General features: G+C 35.6%; 1 protein-coding gene across 1 annotated transcript in view; it reads left to right on the plus strand.

Annotated features, from left to right (window-relative positions):
* The window catches only part of LOC150091659 (ras and EF-hand domain-containing protein-like), a 215,918-nt gene that overhangs the window by 86,110 nt on the left and 108,492 nt on the right, over nt 1-21,316 (plus strand). Inside the window, exons 5-7 of the mRNA XM_090369154.1 lie at nt 7,668-7,763; nt 10,913-11,115; nt 14,520-14,588. Coding sequence (XP_090225280.1) covers nt 7,668-7,763; nt 10,913-11,115; nt 14,520-14,588 — 368 coding nt within the window. The remainder of the gene's footprint in view (nt 1-7,667; nt 7,764-10,912; nt 11,116-14,519; nt 14,589-21,316) is intronic.

Raw genomic sequence — 21,316 nt, forward strand, 5'->3', positions numbered from 1 at the left:
TGAATCATATTGGTCCACTTGATATCGATGGTTCAACTGTTGATGATCCTGCTCAGGTAGCTAACAAACTAAATGAATATTTTGCATCTACATTCACACATGAGGAGTTATTCAGGGAGGGGAATGCCAGAGATGTATTAAACTCTGGCAGTGAGCTAGATAATTTAGTAATAAATGAGAGTAAAGTGGAGGAGAAATTGTTGAAGACAAACACAAGAAATGCACCTGGGGTGGATGGAATCTATCCAGTTATATTAAAGGAGGTGGCAAAGGAAGTAAGCAAATCCTTAGCCATAATTATGAGAGCTTCCCTGGACTCAGGGGAGGTACCCATGGACTGGAGATGTGCAAATGTGACCCCAATCAACAAAGGAGGATCAAAGGGCGACACAAGTAATTACAGACCTGTTAGTTTAACTTTTGTTACAGGGAAATTAATGGAAGCACTGGTTAAAGAAGAATTATCAAGACAAGACTTCAGTTATAGCTTGGACATAGCATGGGTTTGCTAAATGGAAGTCTTGTCTGACCAATTTGATTGGATACTCTGATGTGGTCACAAAGAACTGGATGCAAACAATAATTTTGATATCAGATATTTCGATCTTAGAAAGGCTTTTGATACTGTTGCACATGGAAGACTGCTGCACAAATTGGAGCAGTGTGGCATTGGAGGCAAATTGCTGCTATGGATAAAGGGATAGTTGAGTGAGAGAAGACAGAGAGTGGTAATCAATGGACACTGCTCTTTGTGGACTAATGTTATTAGTGGAGTCCCTCAGGGTTCAGTGTTGGGTCCACTGTTGTTTTCTGCATTCATCAATAATATTGATGATGCTATATCATGCTTAATGTCTAAGTTTGCAGATGATAAGAAGGTCAGCAGGGTTGTTAATGACACTAATGACAGTATGCTGCTGCAACAGTATCTAGAAAAGTTGAGCAGATGGGCTGAGAGGTGGCAACTGAAGTTTAACATTGACAAATGTAAAGTACTGTATATGGGAAGCAGTAACCCTATAGTAACATATCAACTGTGTGGTACTACACTGACAGTAGTAGAGAGTGAAAAGGACCTGGGGGTAATTTTGCAGGCAGATATGAAGTTCTCTGAGCAGTGCAGATGAGCTGCAAGAGTAGCTCATGGTGTCTTGTCAATGATATACAAGAATATTTCTAGCAGGGATAAGGAGGTGATTATCCCCTTGTATAAGGCAATGGTCAGCCCCCACCTTGAGTACTGTATACAGGTCTGGAGGCCTCATTTTAAGAAGGATGTAGAACTACTGGAACGAGTAGAGAGAAGGGAAAAAAGATTAGTGAATGGAACAAAGGGTTGCTCTTATGAAGAAAGGCTTAAGTTTTGCAAATTACAGTGTCTGGAGACTAGGCACCTGTAAGGTGATCTGATTGAGGTGTATAATGTCTTGAATTATATCTGCAATAAGGCCTCTGAGGTTGGGATTATTCATACTACCAATTTTAAACACACACACCAACCGTTTATGACTGGTTGAATAATGAAATAAAATAAAATAAAATGATAGAAAAGACTGTAAAATAATATTTACAAAAAACTTTTAATCATTTACAAAAAACTAAACTATAACAAAAGTAAAATAAGTAAATAAGTTAAAATGCATTAAAATATAAATATAAAAGCGATAAAAAGACGATAAAAAACACTAGAGCTTTCGGAGGTGTCTTCCTCCTTCCTCAGTAATAGTGAGACTTAAATGACACATCCTTAAATACCAGGTTCACGGCACACGTGGATGACCAGGCGCATACTCAGCATTCCTTTCACTTGTGCCGGAACCGGAAGTGGACTGGACATGTGGAAAATTAAAACGTTTGTCTCTTGTCAAAACCACCGCCTCAAAAAGGGGGTGAAGCCTAACTCCCCTGTCTCTGTTTGTACTATTGTTACCAGAGGATCCAATCCACAGACTTTCCAGCCACTTGCGGTCCCAGAATCTGTGCGCCCGGTCAAGGATGACAGCGTTGTCGGGGGAGATCTGGTATTGTTTTTCCCAATAGTGCTCGGCAATGGCGGATTTATTGAGCTCTGCGGTCCGTATTGCTCGTGAATGTTCTCCCAGACGGTCCTTGAGACGCCGTCCTGTCTCCCCCACGTAACATTCCCCACAATCCGGGCATGTGATCTCATACACGACCCCACTACTAGAATCCCTAGTAATGGGGTCTTTGACCTGTGACACTACTGTGTGCAACCTCCGGCCTGGAAGCTGCACACAGCGTGTCTGAAAGCCGCGAAGCATCCTCGCAATGCGATCTGACAGGCCCGGATAGTAGGGAACATACACTGTGGTAAGCGGTACAGGCGGAACTACCCGATTGGGCTCTTCCTCTCTGTTGTATTCATCAATGACCCTCTGGGAGTAACCGCCCCTCATAAGATCCGTCGTGATTTGCCTAATTTCCTTCTCCCCCTCCTCAGGGGTACTGCAATGCGTTCTCACCCTACCCAAAAGTGCTCTGGCCACACTATTCTTATGTTGGACAGTCTGTGCCGTCCTATAATGTGTGTACTGGCCCCTACACATTGGTTTCCTATAAACCTTAGTTCTAAGTCTGGGGCCTTCCCTATATACCATTATGTCCAGAAATGGGAGGGTACCATCTATTTCTACCTCCGAGGTAAATTTTATGAAGGGGGAGAAACCATTGAGAAACGAGACCACATCTTCCTCTCTCCCCTTCCTTACAATAGTAAACGTGTCATCAACATATCGTTTCCACTTAAGCATAGGGAACTCCAATCTTGCGAAAACCCTATTCTCAAATTCCTCCATAGCCAGATTTGCAACAATGGCGCTGATTGGAGAACCCATGGCTGTACCGTGAACCTGTTTATACATCACTCCTTGGAAAACCAAGGTGGTACTAGAGAGACATAATTCAACAGCACCACATATATCTTCTATGTTTAGGTGGGATCTAGCACTTAAAGTATTATCATTTTGTAAAGCCAACCTTACACATTCTACCCCATGTGCTATGGGGATACAAGTAAATAATGATATAACATCTAATGACATCATCATCTCGTCCTCCCCTATTTCTTGACTCCTTACAAAGTTCACAAATTCCGCACTGTCTCCAATGACCAACGCGGACCGCCCCACAACTGGGGAAATCAGCTGCGCCAGATATTTAGATAAAGCATACGTAGGGCTACCAATGAAGGAAACTATGGGCCGTAATGGAACATTCTCCTTGTGTGTCTTAGGTAACCCATAAAATCCGGGCAGTCGACACCCTGTTGCATGCATGGACCAATACTTGTCCTTTGGAATCTTTTCCAAACGTGGGGGAGACAGGACGGCATCTCAAGGACCGTCTGGGAGAACATTCACGAGCGATACGGACCGCAGAGCTCAATAAATCCGCCATTGCCGAGCACTATTGGGAAAAACAATACCAGATCTCCCCCGACAACGCTGTCATCCTTGACCGGGCGCACAAATTCTGGGACCGCAAGTGGCTGGAAAGTCTGTGGATTGGATCCTCTGGTAACAATAGTACAAACAGAGACAGGGGAGTTAGGCTTCACCCCCTTTTTGAGGCGGTGGTTTTGACAAGAGACAAACGTTTTAATTTTCCACGTGTCCAGTCCACTTCCGGTTCCGGCACAAGTGAAAGGAATGCTGAGTATGCGCCTGGTCATCCACGTGTGCCGTGAACCTGGTATTTAAGGATGTGTCATTTAAGTCTCACTATTACTGAGGAAGGAGGAAGACACCTCCGAAAGCTCTAGTGTTTTTTATCGTCTTTTTATCGCTTTTATATTTATATTTTAATGCATTTTAACTTATTTACTTATTTTACTTTTGTTATAGTTTAGTTTTTTGTAAATGATTAAAAGTTTTTTGTAAATATTATTTTACAGTCTTTTCTATCATTTTATTTTATTTTATTTCATTATTCAACCAGTCATAAACGGTTGGTGTGTGTGTTTAAAATTGGTAGTATGTCTTGAATTGGTTTGAGCATGCTCAATGCTGATGGGACTCTTCCTCTTGCTCAGAATAATCACTTTAGAGGGCATAAATTCAATTTTAGGGAAATCGGTTGTAGGATAGATGTGCAGAAATTTGCCTTTAGCCAGCAGGTGGTTGATTGCAGGAACAAACTTCCATCTGTCATAGAAGTTGATAGCTTAAACAGATTCAAGGCAGAACTAGGCTAACATTTAGAGCGAGTGGATGGATGAAATGAAAAGGGGGTGTGTGTGTGTGTGTGTGTTTTTTTTTTCTGGGTAATGCTATATCAGTTTGCTTTCTTGCATAATGTGCCTTGCTAATGCTAAATGCTAATGCTAATTTCTCATAATCTGCCTTTGTCAACCTGACCCTTTCGTTTTTGCTGTTAGAGATCAACTTATAGTTGCTATAGGCTTCAATACTCTTTTTTGCTTTGTAACTGTCCTACTTCATATTTTTTTGCTCTATTCGACTGGAGAACTCATTATTCATCCATCTTAGCATTCTCTTCATGCTATATTTTTTTAACGGTATTTATACTTTCTAGGTTTCCATGACTATGGCTTTAAATGTGTACTATAATTCTAATATATTCGTACTCTGTATGCTATTTCCCCAGTTCATAGAGGCCACTCGCAACTTAAGTAACACATATGCTGTATTACATAATTCTCCTTTCCTGAAATTGAAAGAGATTCCTTTTCCTTTAATAGTTGCTGCCTTTCTCCTCATCATCTTACGTAAAACTCTGATCATTCTCTGTTAATGGTTCCTGTACTGTTGTCTGTATGATCATTAGGTCTAGAATATTCTTGCCTCTGGTACTTGACCTAATGGTCTGATATAAATAGCAGTTACCTAATTGATTTAAAAATTTTATTTCCCATAGTGAATTTCCCTCCCACTTGCTCCAATAAATTAGGAGCAAATCGAAATCATCCATAATTTGACATTCACACTTGCTTACCCATTCCATTTGCCTGTAGAGGCTGTCATCATAATCTTTATGGTCTTCTGGTCTATAGATTACTCCCACTCTTATGATGCCTTTGCTTCCAAGTAACTCACATCACTGTAGCAATTATCTAATTGATTTAAAAATTTTATTTCCCATGGTGAGTTTCCCTCCCACTTGCTCCAATAAATTAGGAGCAAATCGAAATCATCCATAATTTGACATTCACACTTGCTCACCCATTCCATTTGCCTGTAGAGGCTGTCATCATAATCTTCATGGTCTTCTGGTCTATAGATTACTCCCACTCTTATGATGCCTTTGCTTCCAAGTAACTCACATCACTATAGCTATTATCTAATTGATTTAAAAATTTTATTTCCCATAGTGAGTTTCTCTCCCACTTGCTCCAATCAATTATTGGAAAATTGAAATCATCTATAATTTGACATTCAAACTTGCCCACCCATTCCATTTTCCTGTAGAGGCTGTCATCATAATCTTCATGGCCTTCTGGTCTATAGATTACTCTCACTCTTATTATGCCTTTGCTTCCAAGTAACTCACACCACTAGTATATGTAACTTCTGAACTTGCAAAAGCATTTGTTGTGTCTAGGCTTCTTTTGATAAGAAAAGGGATGCCACCATCCCTTTTGTTTTGCCAATCCTTTCTAAATACATACCATAATGAAACTCATCTCCTGTTTCACAATATGAATTGTGAATTGCTTTATAATGTTGTATAATGGTGACTCTGTACAAATATTGATATTAAGATTAAAGTGTGCTTCCCCCCTCTTTTTTTTAGCAAATTAAGGTTTAGTATTTCAAGGATAAATCGATATGGCAAAACTGAACTTCCAAAAAGCATTTGTTGTGCTTATGCTGCTTTTGGTAAGAAGAAAGTACTTGACAAGAAATTTTAATAATCTGCACTAGAAATTCTAATTCTAGTGAAGAATTAGAATTTATAATTCTGCATTGTGTTATCTCAAAATCTAGGCACTGTCCACCAGTATGTACTGATTGAGACACTGAGAAATGCAAAATTTAATGTTTTTTTTTTTTTTTTGGTAGTTATTGGCGCATCGGCTTCTGTGGCCATAATGCACCTCCCAAGGTTTTTGCAGTACTTTGATCCAAGCCCGAGGCGGGATTCGAACCCGCGACCTTTGGGTTGCCAGGCAGGCGCTTTACCCACCCGGCTAGCCCGGTCGGCAATTTAATATGTGATATTAAATATATGTCCACTGTGATACTTTGACTGCAGCAGTCCTACATTATACACTCATCCATCAAAGCAGTAGCTAGCTCATTCATAGAAGTTGATTTAGTCTGCTATCAATTGGAATAAGACAACAGCTGGGGGAGATAGTTATACTTTCCATATAATTTCCTAATTTCATTTTGTTATTGACTGAACTATGTGACATAAGATATATTGACACTATCATAGTGATATTCTTCTCCATAGAAATTACGTGAAGTAATTTGGGCATAATTGTCAAAGATGTCAGTAGGCATCTTCTCTTATAGGTGCCTGCATAACAGTCAGTGACCTAAGGCCAAATTACATGAAACAGTCCCATACCATTGTACGTGGAGTGCGGTATCCGAAAAGCTGCTCCTTGGTCATATGCAGTACTTATGTCTGTCTGATGTGTATATTGTATAACATTGTTTATCAATCCACATTACATTTTTGCTGTTTGCTGTAAGGTGCAAAAGACGTAATATCTTTTGCACCTTAAGAGGCATTAGTCGGAGTTGAAGTAGCTAGGGCCTGTGAGCAGTAAGCTGTGGTATACACTGTGTGTTTTTGATGACAGTTGGTCTATCAGCTAAGCCTATTTTGAGCTGTTCACAAGTGTCTTTGCTGTTTTCTGTTATAATGTGTTTCAACAACCAATAGCACTTCTTGGTTGTTGAAAACTACTATTTATCCAAGCTTTGGATGTATAGTATTGTTTTCTTCGCTCTTCCATTACCACTGTATAAAAACTACATGATTTTTCTGGCAGTTGAAACAGAGTGAACCACTCACTGTGCAATCTGACAATTATCATACTTGTAGTGTTAGTATCAACCAAGTAAACAACATGGACTTCTTGAGAAGTGGTCCAGGTTGTTTCCCCCATCCTGTGCTGTTTCTTACTGCTTGTTCCTAAGTCTGTTATCATTTTACTTTTTGAAATCAGTGTTGCCATCTAGAGCCATGGGGTCTCTGGAATGGACTATTAGAATTGGGTTAATATCACAAAAGTTGTCTGCACTATGTGACCCACCTTGAAGAATATTATTTCTTAAAATATTTGCATTCTGTCATGGATACACTGTACAAAGTTAATGGTATATACAGGGAAGGTGAGGTCTTTATACTGTAGTTTTGGGTAAAGCCAGGGTGAAAATCAGATCAAAGTATACCAAGGATGAATTTAAACCATTTCTTTTTCACAGCTGGGTATTTCATTTTGCATTTTATGTATAACTTAGATATAATAATGTCTTATTCAAGGTGCACCATTGAACAAGACATGTGTATAGCTAATGCATTTGTTGCAGTTAAATTTTTTTATATTTTAGTATTATGTCCTATAAATATAGGAATTGTCCTATATTTATAGGACAATTCTCAGATAATACAATTTATTCATTAAAACATTTATTGAGAACATAATATTAGATAATTCTTATTGTTTGCAGGCACAAGAGCAGGTTGAAGCTGAGAAGGAGCTGTTAAAACAAAAAATGTCTGGTGAGATGGATAAATTACAGCGACATCTTTCTTTATTTTCAAAGGTATGTTACCTTTGGAACATTAAAAATTGAAAAAAAATTAGTGAAATATTTCAGCAAAAAAAGATAACTGAATTTTAAAAATATAAAGCTCATCTTTAAATAAACAAATATTTAAACACGCACACATAAAATCTCAGATTATACTTGCCCTTGCTGGATTTCTGAAAATTGCAAATTTTTGAAACTATGCATCTCTGTAGGTAGTGAAATGCACAGATCTTCAGTGTTACCAAGCAGTGTTATACTATTGCAATTATAGTATATCTCTCACTTTGCAAAACTTTCCCGAGTATCACATTCTAAGCTTTAAGTTTAAAAATCAAGAAAAAAATTGACGTAGTTGCAGCTGCAGGAAACTGCCATAATTTTCTAAAGTCAATTAGCCCTACTCTGGCATATGACTGGACCCGTGATAATCAGACAATGTGATGTAGGGAGCAATTGCTTCTAATTAGTATTGATAGAAACTGTTATTCAGCATGTATTTTCTCTAAACTTAGAATGTGATGGTTTGCAAAGTCTCCTGAGGTGAGCAATATGAAGATATAATGTACAAAGGGCATCATACTTATAATGAGAAATGTACTGTAATTACTACCCCTTCAATTGAAAGTCATATGCACAATGAAGTCGGTGAAGCAATTTCCAGAAACACATTATAAGTCTCAAGTTTAATAAAAAAAATTACAAGATTAAAAAAAAATTAAAAACTTTGCTTGCTATTCATCTTTGTGTGGCATATAATCTGAATAACAGTAGCTGTCCTGTGTTGGGAAATGTTCTGCTTAAAGCAGCAGTGTATTTATAAAATTTATTTATCATAAATAATTTATTTATAATATTTATTTATCGTATATAATTTACAGTAGCTGAAGGAATGGTATGTAATGAAAGCATGGGACTTGCAAGTTTTCTAGGTTATTGGGATTTTATTTTTATTTTTTTTTGCAAAATTTTCTGAAATTGATGATTTTTGAGAATAATAGATTTTCGAATGTGAGATTTATGAAGTTTTTTACTGTATTGCAGTGTATATATTGTGCAATTCTTCACATATTTATAAATTAACTAAGCTTTTACAAGGCCAATGATTAGAATTAATTTTGAGAAATGTAGTTAAATTGGCAATTTTAAGATTTTGTATATTAAATATTATTATTCCTAAACAGTCATAATTGCAAGACATGTTAGTCATTTCTCCCAGGGGGCTCACATCTGGTGAGTATGGGCTTGGCACACCCAGGGTCCTGACCTGGATATCATCATTCTTTTCTTTCTTGGTGATTCCTCTCTCTCTCTCTCTCTCTCTCTCTCTCTCTCTCTCTCTCTCTCTCTCTCTCTCTCTCTCTCTCTCTCAGGGTAACTTGGGAATTTTTTTGGCTGGTGCAGCATAAGCTTCAGGCTTCCTTGCATCATATGGCTAATATTAATAATCTCTAAGTTATTCTGTTAAAAAAAAAAAGGAAATAATGTAACTGATATAACTAAGTTACACTTACCTTTGTACAGAATTACTTGATTATTTCTAAAGCTAGTGATTTCTAATTACTTGAATGCATTAATGTGTGGAACTGTCTGTGCTAAAATTGCTCTGAACTGTATGTAAACCATGTTGCACTTAGAGAAACAAATACCTTTCTGTAATTAAAGGAAGGGCAGTTCATGTGATTTAGCAGGTTTCCCTGTATGCCATTACTGGAAGGCATTGCTTTTGAGAATCATCCAGTTAGCAGTGGGAATTTTTTTATTCAGAAAGAGATAACTAAGAATTTGAAAGTAGCTAATTAAAGAGAGAAGTATCAGAGATGCTGTTCTGTCTAAATAATTATTAATAGTCATGATAATGATCAGAAGTTTGGTTGTTAAAGCTTTGATGCTTTATACGTTTTGTAAAAAAAAAAAAAAGAAAAAAAGTAGAATTTAGTTTCCGTTTTTTGGAATGTGCCAAAGTTTGCTTTTATATTGTAAAAGGTAAAGTGCAGCCATTATCAACCCACTGCAGGATGGAAGCTTCCTCAACAATTCATGCTGAGGGAAATGGACCATAATCTGCCACGCTGGTCCAGTGCGGGTTGGCAGATTGACCGTATTCAGCAGTCAGGGGCTTGAACTCCGGTCTACTCAAAGAGCGTGTGCTACTGCACTTCCGCTCCTGACCACTTGGCTACGGAGGCCCATAGCCGAGCGGTCTAGCTGTTTTATATTGTATAATGCTGATTTTCTTTCTGATGAAGAAGAATGTCTCATCCTATCTTACAAAAACATTTCTATGTTCAGTGTAATGTACATACACAAGTTCACAAACTTCAAATATTCTTTGAATGAAGAAAAAGGTAAGCCACTTTATATGTTTATTGAGTGAAAAAGGAAGAATTCTGAAGATAAACTTCACAATTTTAATTCTGTTACTGCTTGAAAATTGTTCGTACAACATTGGAAGTACTGAACTGAAAATTGGAACATTTTATCAACTATTCATTGGCGTATGCTCTTATTAAAGGCAGAAGAAGAAATTTATCACTTGATAAGAATAGCCTGCTACATTTTTGATTAATTATTGAATTTTTCTGTGAAAGGAATACATGCTTTAATATAGCTTTTGCATGTTAAAATTGAAGAAAATAATAAACTTTGGTCTTTAATTTTTTATTCTTGCTATGTTATTATTTAGTTATTCAGTTGATGATCATAGTGTTGATTGACCACTTGAATCTGGCAGAAAATCTTGAGAAATCCCAGTTAGAAGTTTTATACTTTAATCTGGATGGCTGAATATGAAATAATGAATTTTTGAAGGATGGCAAGAGCAAGGATAATCTTTGATGGAGAAGCAGCCCACTTTAAACTTTGCACACTGCTGAAAAGTCTTTGAACAACACAGGGGATTGTCTACGAAAGTGTTTTTAACATTTTGTGGGTTTACCATAATCTGAAAAAAATTTTAATGCAATTTTCTGCTCAGTAAAATCACTCATTTTAAAACATATAAAACACCTCTTCAGTGTGCACTAATTCAGACTGCTTGAATTAGTGCATTAATGCAATTCATTACAGAATTGCAGTTTCAAGATACGAAGTCAATTCCAGACTTTTGATCTCACCTTGTAATATTTACTGGATTGTTTTTAAACTTCTCTTTTTCTTTCTAGGTAGAGTCATGGTTGAAAGTACATCACCATCATACAGAACACGACAAGCTTCATGAAGTTAGGATGAAAGTGGAGCAGGCATTTCAAGAAAATCGACAACTTCGCATGTCTCTTCTTGATACGCAAACAAATATTGCTCTCATGCATAGTGAACTGCTTCAGCTTCGAGCATTGTATGAAGGAAAATGTCAGGAATTGGATTTGTGAGTTACTCTTTACTGTATGCTGATATAAGCTGCTAAACAAATCCCATTACAGCTTTCTGTGAAGTGCTATATTAACTGTCTAGGGTTATCATTAGAATATAATGAAAAACTGCTGCTCAGTAAAAAAAGAAACACACACACTTCTGTGTACATATGTATAACAGAATCACTCCTGAGCTGGATGTAGAAAATAATTTCAACATTGTTTACTTTAGTTTCAGTAATGCATTTGACACGATCCTGCATGAGAGGCTAAGCTGGAACATTTTGGAGTCACAGGGAAAATCCTTAGATGGATTGCATATTGGCTGCAGATCAGGAAGCTATGAGTAATGGTTATTCTTCAGATTGGGCTAATTGTAAGAATTGGAGTTCCCCAAGGATCAATATCAATCACTCTTGTTTTTGAATTTCTTAAATGACATTGATGAAGGAATAGAGGGCGTGATGTCAAAATTTGCAGATGATATTAAGATTGGTAGAGAAGTTAATGGTCATTGCCAAGCACAGCTTTTTCAGGGTGACTTAGATAGAAGATACCAAAGCACTCAAACCCTGTGTTGGTATCATTATGTTTATTTCCAGATTGGAAATATGTACATAATGGAGTCAAGTGTTAGTCAAGAACCATGGATAACATTAACTGCAACAAAGGAATTCATATTGAAAACAGCCACATACACATCTTTAAGATAAGAGTCTTAACCCAAATTAAAAATAAGTTTAAACTTCCCAACTGTAACCAACCCTCCAACAAAACAACCCTTCCACCTAAGAAATAGACTATTACCTAGATCAGTCCCTACCAAGAACTCTAGAAACAGAAGATCTTAACTGGTAAAGTTTTCCAACAATATTATTTAGATTATATAATTTAGTTTATTTATTTAATTTTGTCTTATTCTATTCTGTTTTAATTTAAACAATTTTTATTTTTATTTCTATTTATTTAATTTTTATCTCATATCCTTAAGCATGTATCAACATCCTTCATTATCCGTTAAAGAGAATACCTACAATAATGATATTTTCAGGGCACAATAAACCCTGGGATTGAGACTAAAAAGATAATCCCTTAGACACTTGTCCACCAAACCACCTGGTAATGAGATTAAGTAAACCACAATATATATGTGTATGTATAAATATATAATATTTATTATATATTTTTGTTACCAAGTTTTTGTTACCAAAGTGATCTTTTGTGATGGTGATATTGGAAAGACAGCTGGTAAGTGTTTATGTATTATTGTTATTTACTATATAAAAGTAACCTTAAAGCAAAATTCTTTGAATTAGATCTAAGTTTGATTTAATAAAAGTTAATTCTACTAAAAAAAATTTAAGAATCTATATAATAATTTGCTTATATGCTTCCATGCCTCTGTCTGGAATGCTTTTTTGAACTTGAATAACTCAAACTAAACAAGCTTTTGACCTGATTCTTTTTGAAATAGGTTTTATTTAGTAATAAAATTAAAAAAAAAAAAAAAAAAATTAAAAAAATTTTCGACCAATTTTCTAATCCCAACAATTGATTTAGCTCTCAATGAAACTAAAATTACCATTTACTTGGAAGAGAAGACAATTTCTTAGCTTTTTTTTTTATCACAATCAATAAATTTCAGGATCATGCCTTCAACAAAATTGGTGTTTTTGCTTATGGACAACTTTACATAGCAGATTCCAGGTCTGGATAATTTTTGTGCAAAAATTGTAATTTTTTTTAAAGGATGATATAGTCATACATGGAAAAAAATTATCAAATTGCATTTTTATCTGTCCCAATGACACTTTTAGCTAGCAGCAAAGGGAACCAAGGGATAGATTTTTGTAATTACTTCAACATTAAATCTTCACTTCTCCTCTGAAACAGTTTTGGTGAAATATTTGCCACAAGTATATTCTAATTCCATAATAATAACCCTTAGTTACTGTCTTTACAGTCACCGAAGAAGTAGGTTTTGAGTGCTTTATTATCTTCAAACAACACAGTTTACCTATGCACCACACCACTCAAACAAAATACTTTAGACTTAGATAGACTTGAGAGATGATCAGAAAAGTGGCAGCTATCTTCTAATGTAGCAAAATGCAAGGTCTTGCACTTGGGGAAGAGTAACCCCAGAATAACTTACACATTTGGTGGAGATGAATTAAAAACAGTAGAGGAAGAAAGATATGGGAGCTGCAATGCAGTCAGACTTGGAGTGGACAGATAGTTCTCCAAGCAATGTAGACAGGTAGCAAGGAGGACTTAATATGTCTAATCAATGATTTATTAAATATTTGCTTGCAGGATAATAAGGAGGTCATAATTCCATTGGGTAAGGCAATTGTAAAGCCACACTTGGAATACTGTGTTCATTATGGAGACTGGACCTAAAAAAAGACATTGCAGTTCTTGAAAGGGTTCAAAGACAGGCAGTGCATCTGCTGAGATCGTTGAAAGGTGCCCATACGAGGAAAGACTTTGAATATGTGGGCTAGGCATCTTAGAGGAGACCTAATTGAAATATATAAGGCTATAAGTGGAGAAAGTAAAATGAACAAGGGTGAAATTTTCACTGTTATAAATGATTCTCGAACTAAATAAATAAATTTTTCCGTTTATACTCCGGGACGACCAAATGGTCAGAGGAGTTCACAAGACAGAATACAAGAAACAGCACCGTATTCAGCAGTCACGGGCTTGAACCCCGGTCACTCAAGGCACGTGTACTTATGCACCCGCGCGCCTGACCACTAGGCTACGGCGGCCTTTTTTCTAGGGGCCATAGATTCAAATTATAGAGGAAGAGGTTTAGACTGGATTTCAAGTAATTTTCTTTTAGCCAGCAAGTTGTTAATTATTGGGATAAGTTGCCTTATGGGTGGTTGAGACTGACAGCTTGGGGACATTCAAGGCTCAACTAGAAGGATACCTATATGAGGAAAGAGTCAAATAGGTGGTTTTTAATTTTTTTTTTTTTTCGGGCAGTGCAGCAAAAGCCCAGGCTTTGCACCATACATTTAATACAAATACTATATATCAAATAAGGCTTCTAAAGGTGAATGCACATATTTTCCATTGTTGTAAAATCTTTTATGTAAATAAGCTTAATACGGTGATTTTTATTTTCATCATTTTGATTTTTATGTTGATGGTATTTTCAATTTAAAAATCTATATAAAAAAAAACTAAAAATAGTTATAAAAATGAATTAGGCAGAATTTTTTAAAGTTTTTAGGAGTTTTCTTTAAATATGTTTTGCATATATAAAAGATATTTTCATTTCATTTTAGTTCAAAATGTAAAAAAAATTATAATTGCTGGTTGTTATTTTCTTTACCGACACCTTATTTTTTTATTTTGTTGGATTATTTTGTTTGGCAATAATCAGTATTGTTTTTATTTGCAGAGAACGAGACAGGGTTATGTCAGTATTAGAAGAGCAAGAATATCTTGGTCAACAACTCCATAAGCTGTAGTAAGTACAGGATAGTTCTAATTTCCAGATGAATTCAATGGTGTATTGATTATATGGAGAGCCTAGCTGTTTTTATGTAATTTTCAAAGACCTCCTTTAAATATATTGTTGTAATTTATATCCGCTATTATTTTAGCTTATTATTTCTCCATGAACAACCCAATTATTTCTGGTTGTTCAGCCTGCACAACTTGCAAATTTTCTTGTGAAGAAATAAACATGCACTTGTACAGATGTATTACACAATGGTGTAATAAGTTTAGTGGAATAAGGTTAAGTTTGATATATTCTAGTAACTTGTCTGTGTATTCAAGTTGTAATGATTGAACTCTTTTCAGAATCATTTCTGTTTAATACAGTCTTTGCTTCTCCACCTTTTCAGGACTAACCTTACTTTGCAAGTTATCTGAAATAAGATGTCACTAGATACTTTTTTCTCCTGAATATTTAGGAGAAAAATTATTTGGTTATCAGTTATAGAAATTGGTACAGTTAAAGAAAAGCAAATATTCAATCTTCTGTCAATATTCTATTTCAAACAGTGAGCTACTGTGTAATGTACTATACAAAGCCTAGATTGCACTGTTGCTTGTGATAATGTAGGTAACTTGCCATTAGCAAGCGATTTATGGTAGACAATTCGATAAGAAAAAAAGTAGGTATGGACTTTCCTTTGTATTGCTAATTTTGTGAAATATCATGCAGTACCTTTTTAGCTGATTGGTAATGCAAATTCGTTTTGTCAGCTTCCTCAATGTTAATAATTTACCTCTGCTTTTGAGTTCTTTCTCACTCGGCATAATAGTGCTGTTGGAATGCTGGTGAAGTTGGTGTTAATTCAATAATTTCATGAACTCACTTGTATGGATAGAGTTCTACTTATTTTCCATAAATCTTCATAGTTTTTTCAAATTGATTACATATCTGCTTCCCTGAATTGTTTTCTTCAGGGAAGAAGTACATAATCTGCTTTCTTGAAAAAAACACTGTTACTGAATTTTTTTTTAACTAAAAAGTAATCTTATTGATAGAAACATCGGATGTTTGGGTTAAGCATTATAATATCAAAAATATGGTAATCCTCTCAGTGGTGCTATATTTGATGTATATACTTTATTATTCACTTTCATTATCAACTTCTTCATCTTCAATCCCTTGTAACCACTGGGTTGGATAATAATTATATTTGCAAAACTGAAAAATAATTGCACACTTTGCAATTATTTACAAGAAAACACAAAGGCACAACTCAGATAATATTATTGAAATAAATCCCAGAAAGAGTAAAAAAATAAGGAAAGTTAAAAAATAACATACCATGAGAATTTGCATATGGGATAGAATTATACCAAAAAAATGGTTCTTCTTTTGGCAACTTCTTCATCTTCAATCCCTTGTAACCACTGGGTTGGATAATAATTATATTTGCAAAACTGAAAAATAATTGCACACTTTGCAATTATGAGATCCAGTCAGGCTTTTTTTTTTTTTTTTTTTTTTTCAAATTTTTGAAAATCAAAAGTTAGCAGCTATGCATGTTGTTAAGAGTAGATAACTTACACATCATGGAATAGAGGGAAAGGTAAAGATTGTTCTGGTTCCTACTGCTCTTGGAGTTGCTATGACCCTAGTTAATCTAAGAAAATCAATTTGTTTCATTCCAGTGTAAGAATAGTGTTGTTTATTATTCTGAGCCACCAAAACTTCACATAAAGTTTGGTTTAGAGGATTTACCTGGAGATTGTGAATGGGTTTCCAGTAATATTATCCATCTACCTCATATCCAGTATTCTACTGTATGTCTAGGTAAGACTACTACCCAGACATACATTGGTGCAGAAGACCATATTGCTGAGGCATATAATTGGTTGGGAATTGGTAAATGATAAAACTGGATGTTATTGTTGTTGAGTTTTAGGTGTATCAGCGACTTAGACCATATTGTGCCGTTGTATATTATATCTGTACAAACTTGTGTTTATGGACTGATTTGCATGTCGTACTAGCTGAAAAATCTGGACTAACTCATAGGAAAAATCCTCACTTTCTGCACCTAAGATTGGTTACAGCCTCAGTTGATGAGGACTTTAGATATTCCTCCAGTCATAGAAGGGAACCACACAAACATCTCTCAAAATGAGTGATAAGTGGCTAAATCACTGTACTCTCACAGAGGACAAAACTGAAACTGGACATATTTCATGTTGAGATCTTTATTACTCGGACTTACAAGTTCCTGTTGGATCATCCACATGGAAGCAAAATTTTGCAATCACAAAGAAGAAAAAAGTTTTCTTCTTTGTGATTGCAAAATGGTTTTGAAATGTGAGGCTTTTATCTGAGGTAAGCCCTGGGTCAGTATGAGATCCCCTCCCTTTTGAACCTGGTTGCCATTGACATAAGCTCATTTTATTCCTTTTGTAAATACAGCCTGTGTAGACTTGTTCTGATTGAGTTCAAGGCCTATTTGTTGAAGATATTTTTCGGAATTCAGAATGGTCATATTTAGCATTAACAGTGGAAAGTTATCAACTTCGCAACAACAGATGGAAGTTTGTTCTAGCAATCAACCACACGCTGACTAAAGGCAAATTTCTGCACATCTATTCTGCAACCATCCTTCCTCAATTTGAATTTGTGCCCCTTCAAAAAAATTTATAAATGTATTTAAGGATTGGGTGTTCACTATGTCATCCAAGTTTATGTATTAGTATTAGTATTAGTAACGGCCGTATGGTGCAAGAAAGCCTATGGCTTATGCTGCACCAGCCAAAAAAAAAAAAAAAAAAATCCGAACAAAACAATGATAAAAACAAAAATTAAATAAATAAATAATAATAATTAATAAAGAAATAAAAATAATAAAATGAAATTAAAAATTAAATAAAAAGGAAATTAATCCTATCATCCTATGCGCTTCCCTTACCCGAAAGTACTATCCAGATGACCTTTGAATTTCCCCAAACTGTCGGCCTCTACCACCCATGAAGGCAACTTATTCCAGTAATTTATAACTCGCTGGCTAAAATAAAACTTCCTGCAGTCCAATCTAAACATTTCCCCGCGTAACTTGAATTTATGTCCCCTAGTTCTAGCATCATTTATAATCTTGAAAATTTTGTCCTCATTCATTTTACTGATGCCTCTCAGAGCCTTAAACACCTCAATCAAATCTCCTCTAAGGTGTCTAGTTTCCAAACTCTGCAACCCACATATTCGAAGTCTTTCTTCATAAGGACGCCCTTTTGCCGATCTCACCAGGCGAGTTACCCTTCTTTGCACCCTTTCAAGAAGCTCGATGTCTTTCTTTAGGTGCGGTCTCCATACTTGAACACAGTATTCCAAGTGTGGTCTAACATAGGCCTTATATAATGGGATTATCACGTCCCTATCTCTACTTGCAAAAGTTCGATAGATCATCGATAGGACACCATGGGCCTTCCTTGCAACCTGTTTACAATGCTCAGAGAATTTCATGTCTGACCGTATCATAACACCCAAGTCCCTTTCCTCCAGTACTGGGTTTAGTTGAGCTCCACCAAGTGAATAAGTTATTTTGGGATTACTGTTTCCCAGGTGTAATACCTTACACTTGTTGGATTAAAGCACAGCTGCCATTTTTCTGACCATTCTTGAAGTCTATCTAGGTCTCTCTGAAGAAGCTCAGCTTGACAGTGATCATTAACTACTCTACCAATTTTAACATCATCTGCAAATTTAGACATCACGCCCTCTATCCCTTCATCAATGTCGTTTATGAAAATTAAAAACAACAGTGGTCCTAATACTGATCCTTGGGGAACCCCACTTCTTACATCAACCCAATATGAGGAATAGCCATTTATCACAACCCTCTGCCTCCTGCCCTGAAGCCATCCTTCTATCCATCTAAGGATTTTCCCAGTGATTCCAACCTGTTCCAGCTTATAAAGCAACCGCTCATGTGGGACTGAGTCAAAAGCTTTGCTGAAATCTAAATAAACAATGTCGAAATTATTCCCTAAATCCAGCTCGTGAGTGACCCTTTCGAAATAGCGAACCAGATTTGTTAAACATGATTTTCCCTTTACAAAACCATGCTGAGTATCCTTGAGAATTTCAATTCGATCCAAATGATCCTGAATTCCACCCTTGATCAATGCCTCCATGATTTTCCCTACTACTGAAGTCAGACTGACAGGTCGATAATTTCCCACTTCACTTTTAGAGCCACCCTTATGTATGGGAGATACATTTGCACTTTTCCAATCCAAGGGAATCTCCCCAGAGTCTAGTGATGCTCGCATAACCAGCCTCAGTGGTTCAATGCACTCGCTTGCCGCCTCTCTCAAGATTATAGGGTATATTCCATCAACTCCAGGAGCCTTACTAGTCTGTAGGCTTGAAAGTTTTTTCATTAAATAATCTTGCGGAATTTCAATATCATTAATTACATATTTTTTAACTTCGCTCCCACAATTTCCCATTGCCACAAAAGGCTTTTCATTTGTAAATATCGATGCAAAATAACTGTTGAGTTCATCTGCAACGGCAGCTGGTGTATTTATTACTATCCCCTTTCCCTTACGTAAAGGTCCGATCTGGTTTGTCCTGCTCTTCTTGACATTTATATATGTGAAGAATTCTTTATCCCCCCTCTTTGCTCTGTTTGCTAGTGATTTCTCATAAACTGCCTTTACCTGTCGAACCTTTTCTGTGGCTCTATTACACATCACCTTGTAGCTGTTATAGGCTTCAGTACTTTTTATTGCTTTGTAACCTTTCCATGCCACCTTTTTCTGCTCAAGTAATGTGGCAACTTCACTATTCATATCTTCACTATGTATATCTTAAAGTCATCCACATAAGATGCAAAATTATCGTATGTTGCCAGAAATGGCTCCTGGCTCCATGCAGATGCAAAATAACATGTAATTAATTGCATTTATCTGTAGACTGAGCAATGTATGTAGGGCAAAATATGTTTTTTCTGATGTAGGAACAAATCTTATGAAAACAAAAGTTTTTGCCAAATTGTTTTGATTGTTTTTTTCAAAATGTGAAATAGTAGCTATAAAAAATGAATAGAACCAGTTTGTTATTTGGATAGTCAGAGACGAATGCTTAGTAATGCAGGAAAATCTGCAAAATTTTTTCAGTGCCTTGATGCAGAATATTGTCATTTATTTTATTTTTTGCTTCACATGTAAATTTTTGATCACCATGGTTGGATTCTTTCAATTTTTTTTTTTTTTTTTTTTTTTTTTTAAATTGAAACAGTCAAGGAAAGTGGATTTTTTTCCTTCAAAAGAAAAATGACAAAATTTTGAATATATCAGTATAGTCATATAAAGAGACAGCCTTTCATCATGTCTTTAGATTGCAGTTCATTTAAAAAAATTATATTTTGCTGGGTTCTAACAACTAACTTTGTTTATTATGCTTACTGAAACTTATGGTTTGGTATTATTATATACACACAATATATATATATATATATATATATATAATTACGAATAATAAGATTAAAATTAAGTAGAGAAATTGGATTTGAATTTGAATAGCGATAATATGAATAAGCGAAAATATATAAGCGAAAATATGAATTATGGATCAGGGACACTGCAAGAGCAAAAGTACCCTACAACCATAATGTATATATAAAATTATTTTTATTGTTATTTGTAGAATGTAGTAGGTATATATCTATAATTTAACTAGTGCTAATAATGAAAAACCGTGTATCCTGGGAGCGATATATGTTGATTAAAGGGGGGGGAAGGAAAAGAAAAGTGTAACGTTATAAACAAGAAGAAACAAAGTGCGAATTTTGCAAAAAAAAAAAAATGCAAATTTTGAAAAGAACGACCAAGGTAGAAATAGCATTGCAGTATCTTTCATAATTTATGTGTCTTCTTCAGAGGTCATCCACCCAAATTATGAAAAAGAACAGCAATACTCTTACTTCTGTTTCTGACATGTTCTGTATGTCAAAAAGCACGTGTAAGCAGCCACGTGGTAAAAACTAATTTAGAATACAAATTTTGAATAAATAAATAAAATAAATTACAAGTTATGCAAAACTATTATGTGCCAATAAAGTATAACATACAGAACATGGATGACCTTACAGAAGTAAGAAGCCCGCCGAAAAAGCGAAGACAAAGGAAGGTAGTGTCCGAATGACAAGAACTTACCGCTACTGGACAGGTTGACAGAAAAAGACAGAGCCGGAGGCTAACCCTTGTATATATGTGTAGAAACGCTAGCGGCGCCTAGCGTTAGACAAATTTTGGTGTCTGTATATTATGTAATTTACGTATGCGGTGGAGCTACGCTAGGTTAAAGTTAAGTACATGATGCTCAAACACCCGGGATAGCAAAGAACATGGATGACCTTACTTCTGTAAGGTCATCCATGTTCTGTATGTTATACTTTATTGGCACATAATAGTTTTGCATAACTTGTAATTTATTTTATTTATTTATTCAAAATTTGTATTCTGAATTAGTTTTTACCACGTGGCTGCTTACACGTGCTTTTTGACATACAGAACATGTCAGAAACAGAAGTAAGAGTATTGCTGTTCCTTTTCATAATTTGGGTGGATGACCTCTGAAGAAGACACATAAATTATGAAAGATACTGCAATGCTATTTCTACCTTGGTCGTTCTTTTCAAAATTTGCATTTTTTTTTTTTTGCAAAATTCGCACTTTGTTTCTTCTTGTTTATAACGTTACACTTTT

The sequence above is a fragment of the Mastigoproctus giganteus genome, chromosome 1 (assembly GCF_048544385.1).
Source record: "Mastigoproctus giganteus isolate SK-2022 chromosome 1, ASM4854438v1, whole genome shotgun sequence".
NCBI classification, from domain to species: domain Eukaryota; kingdom Metazoa; phylum Arthropoda; class Arachnida; order Uropygi; family Thelyphonidae; genus Mastigoproctus; species Mastigoproctus giganteus.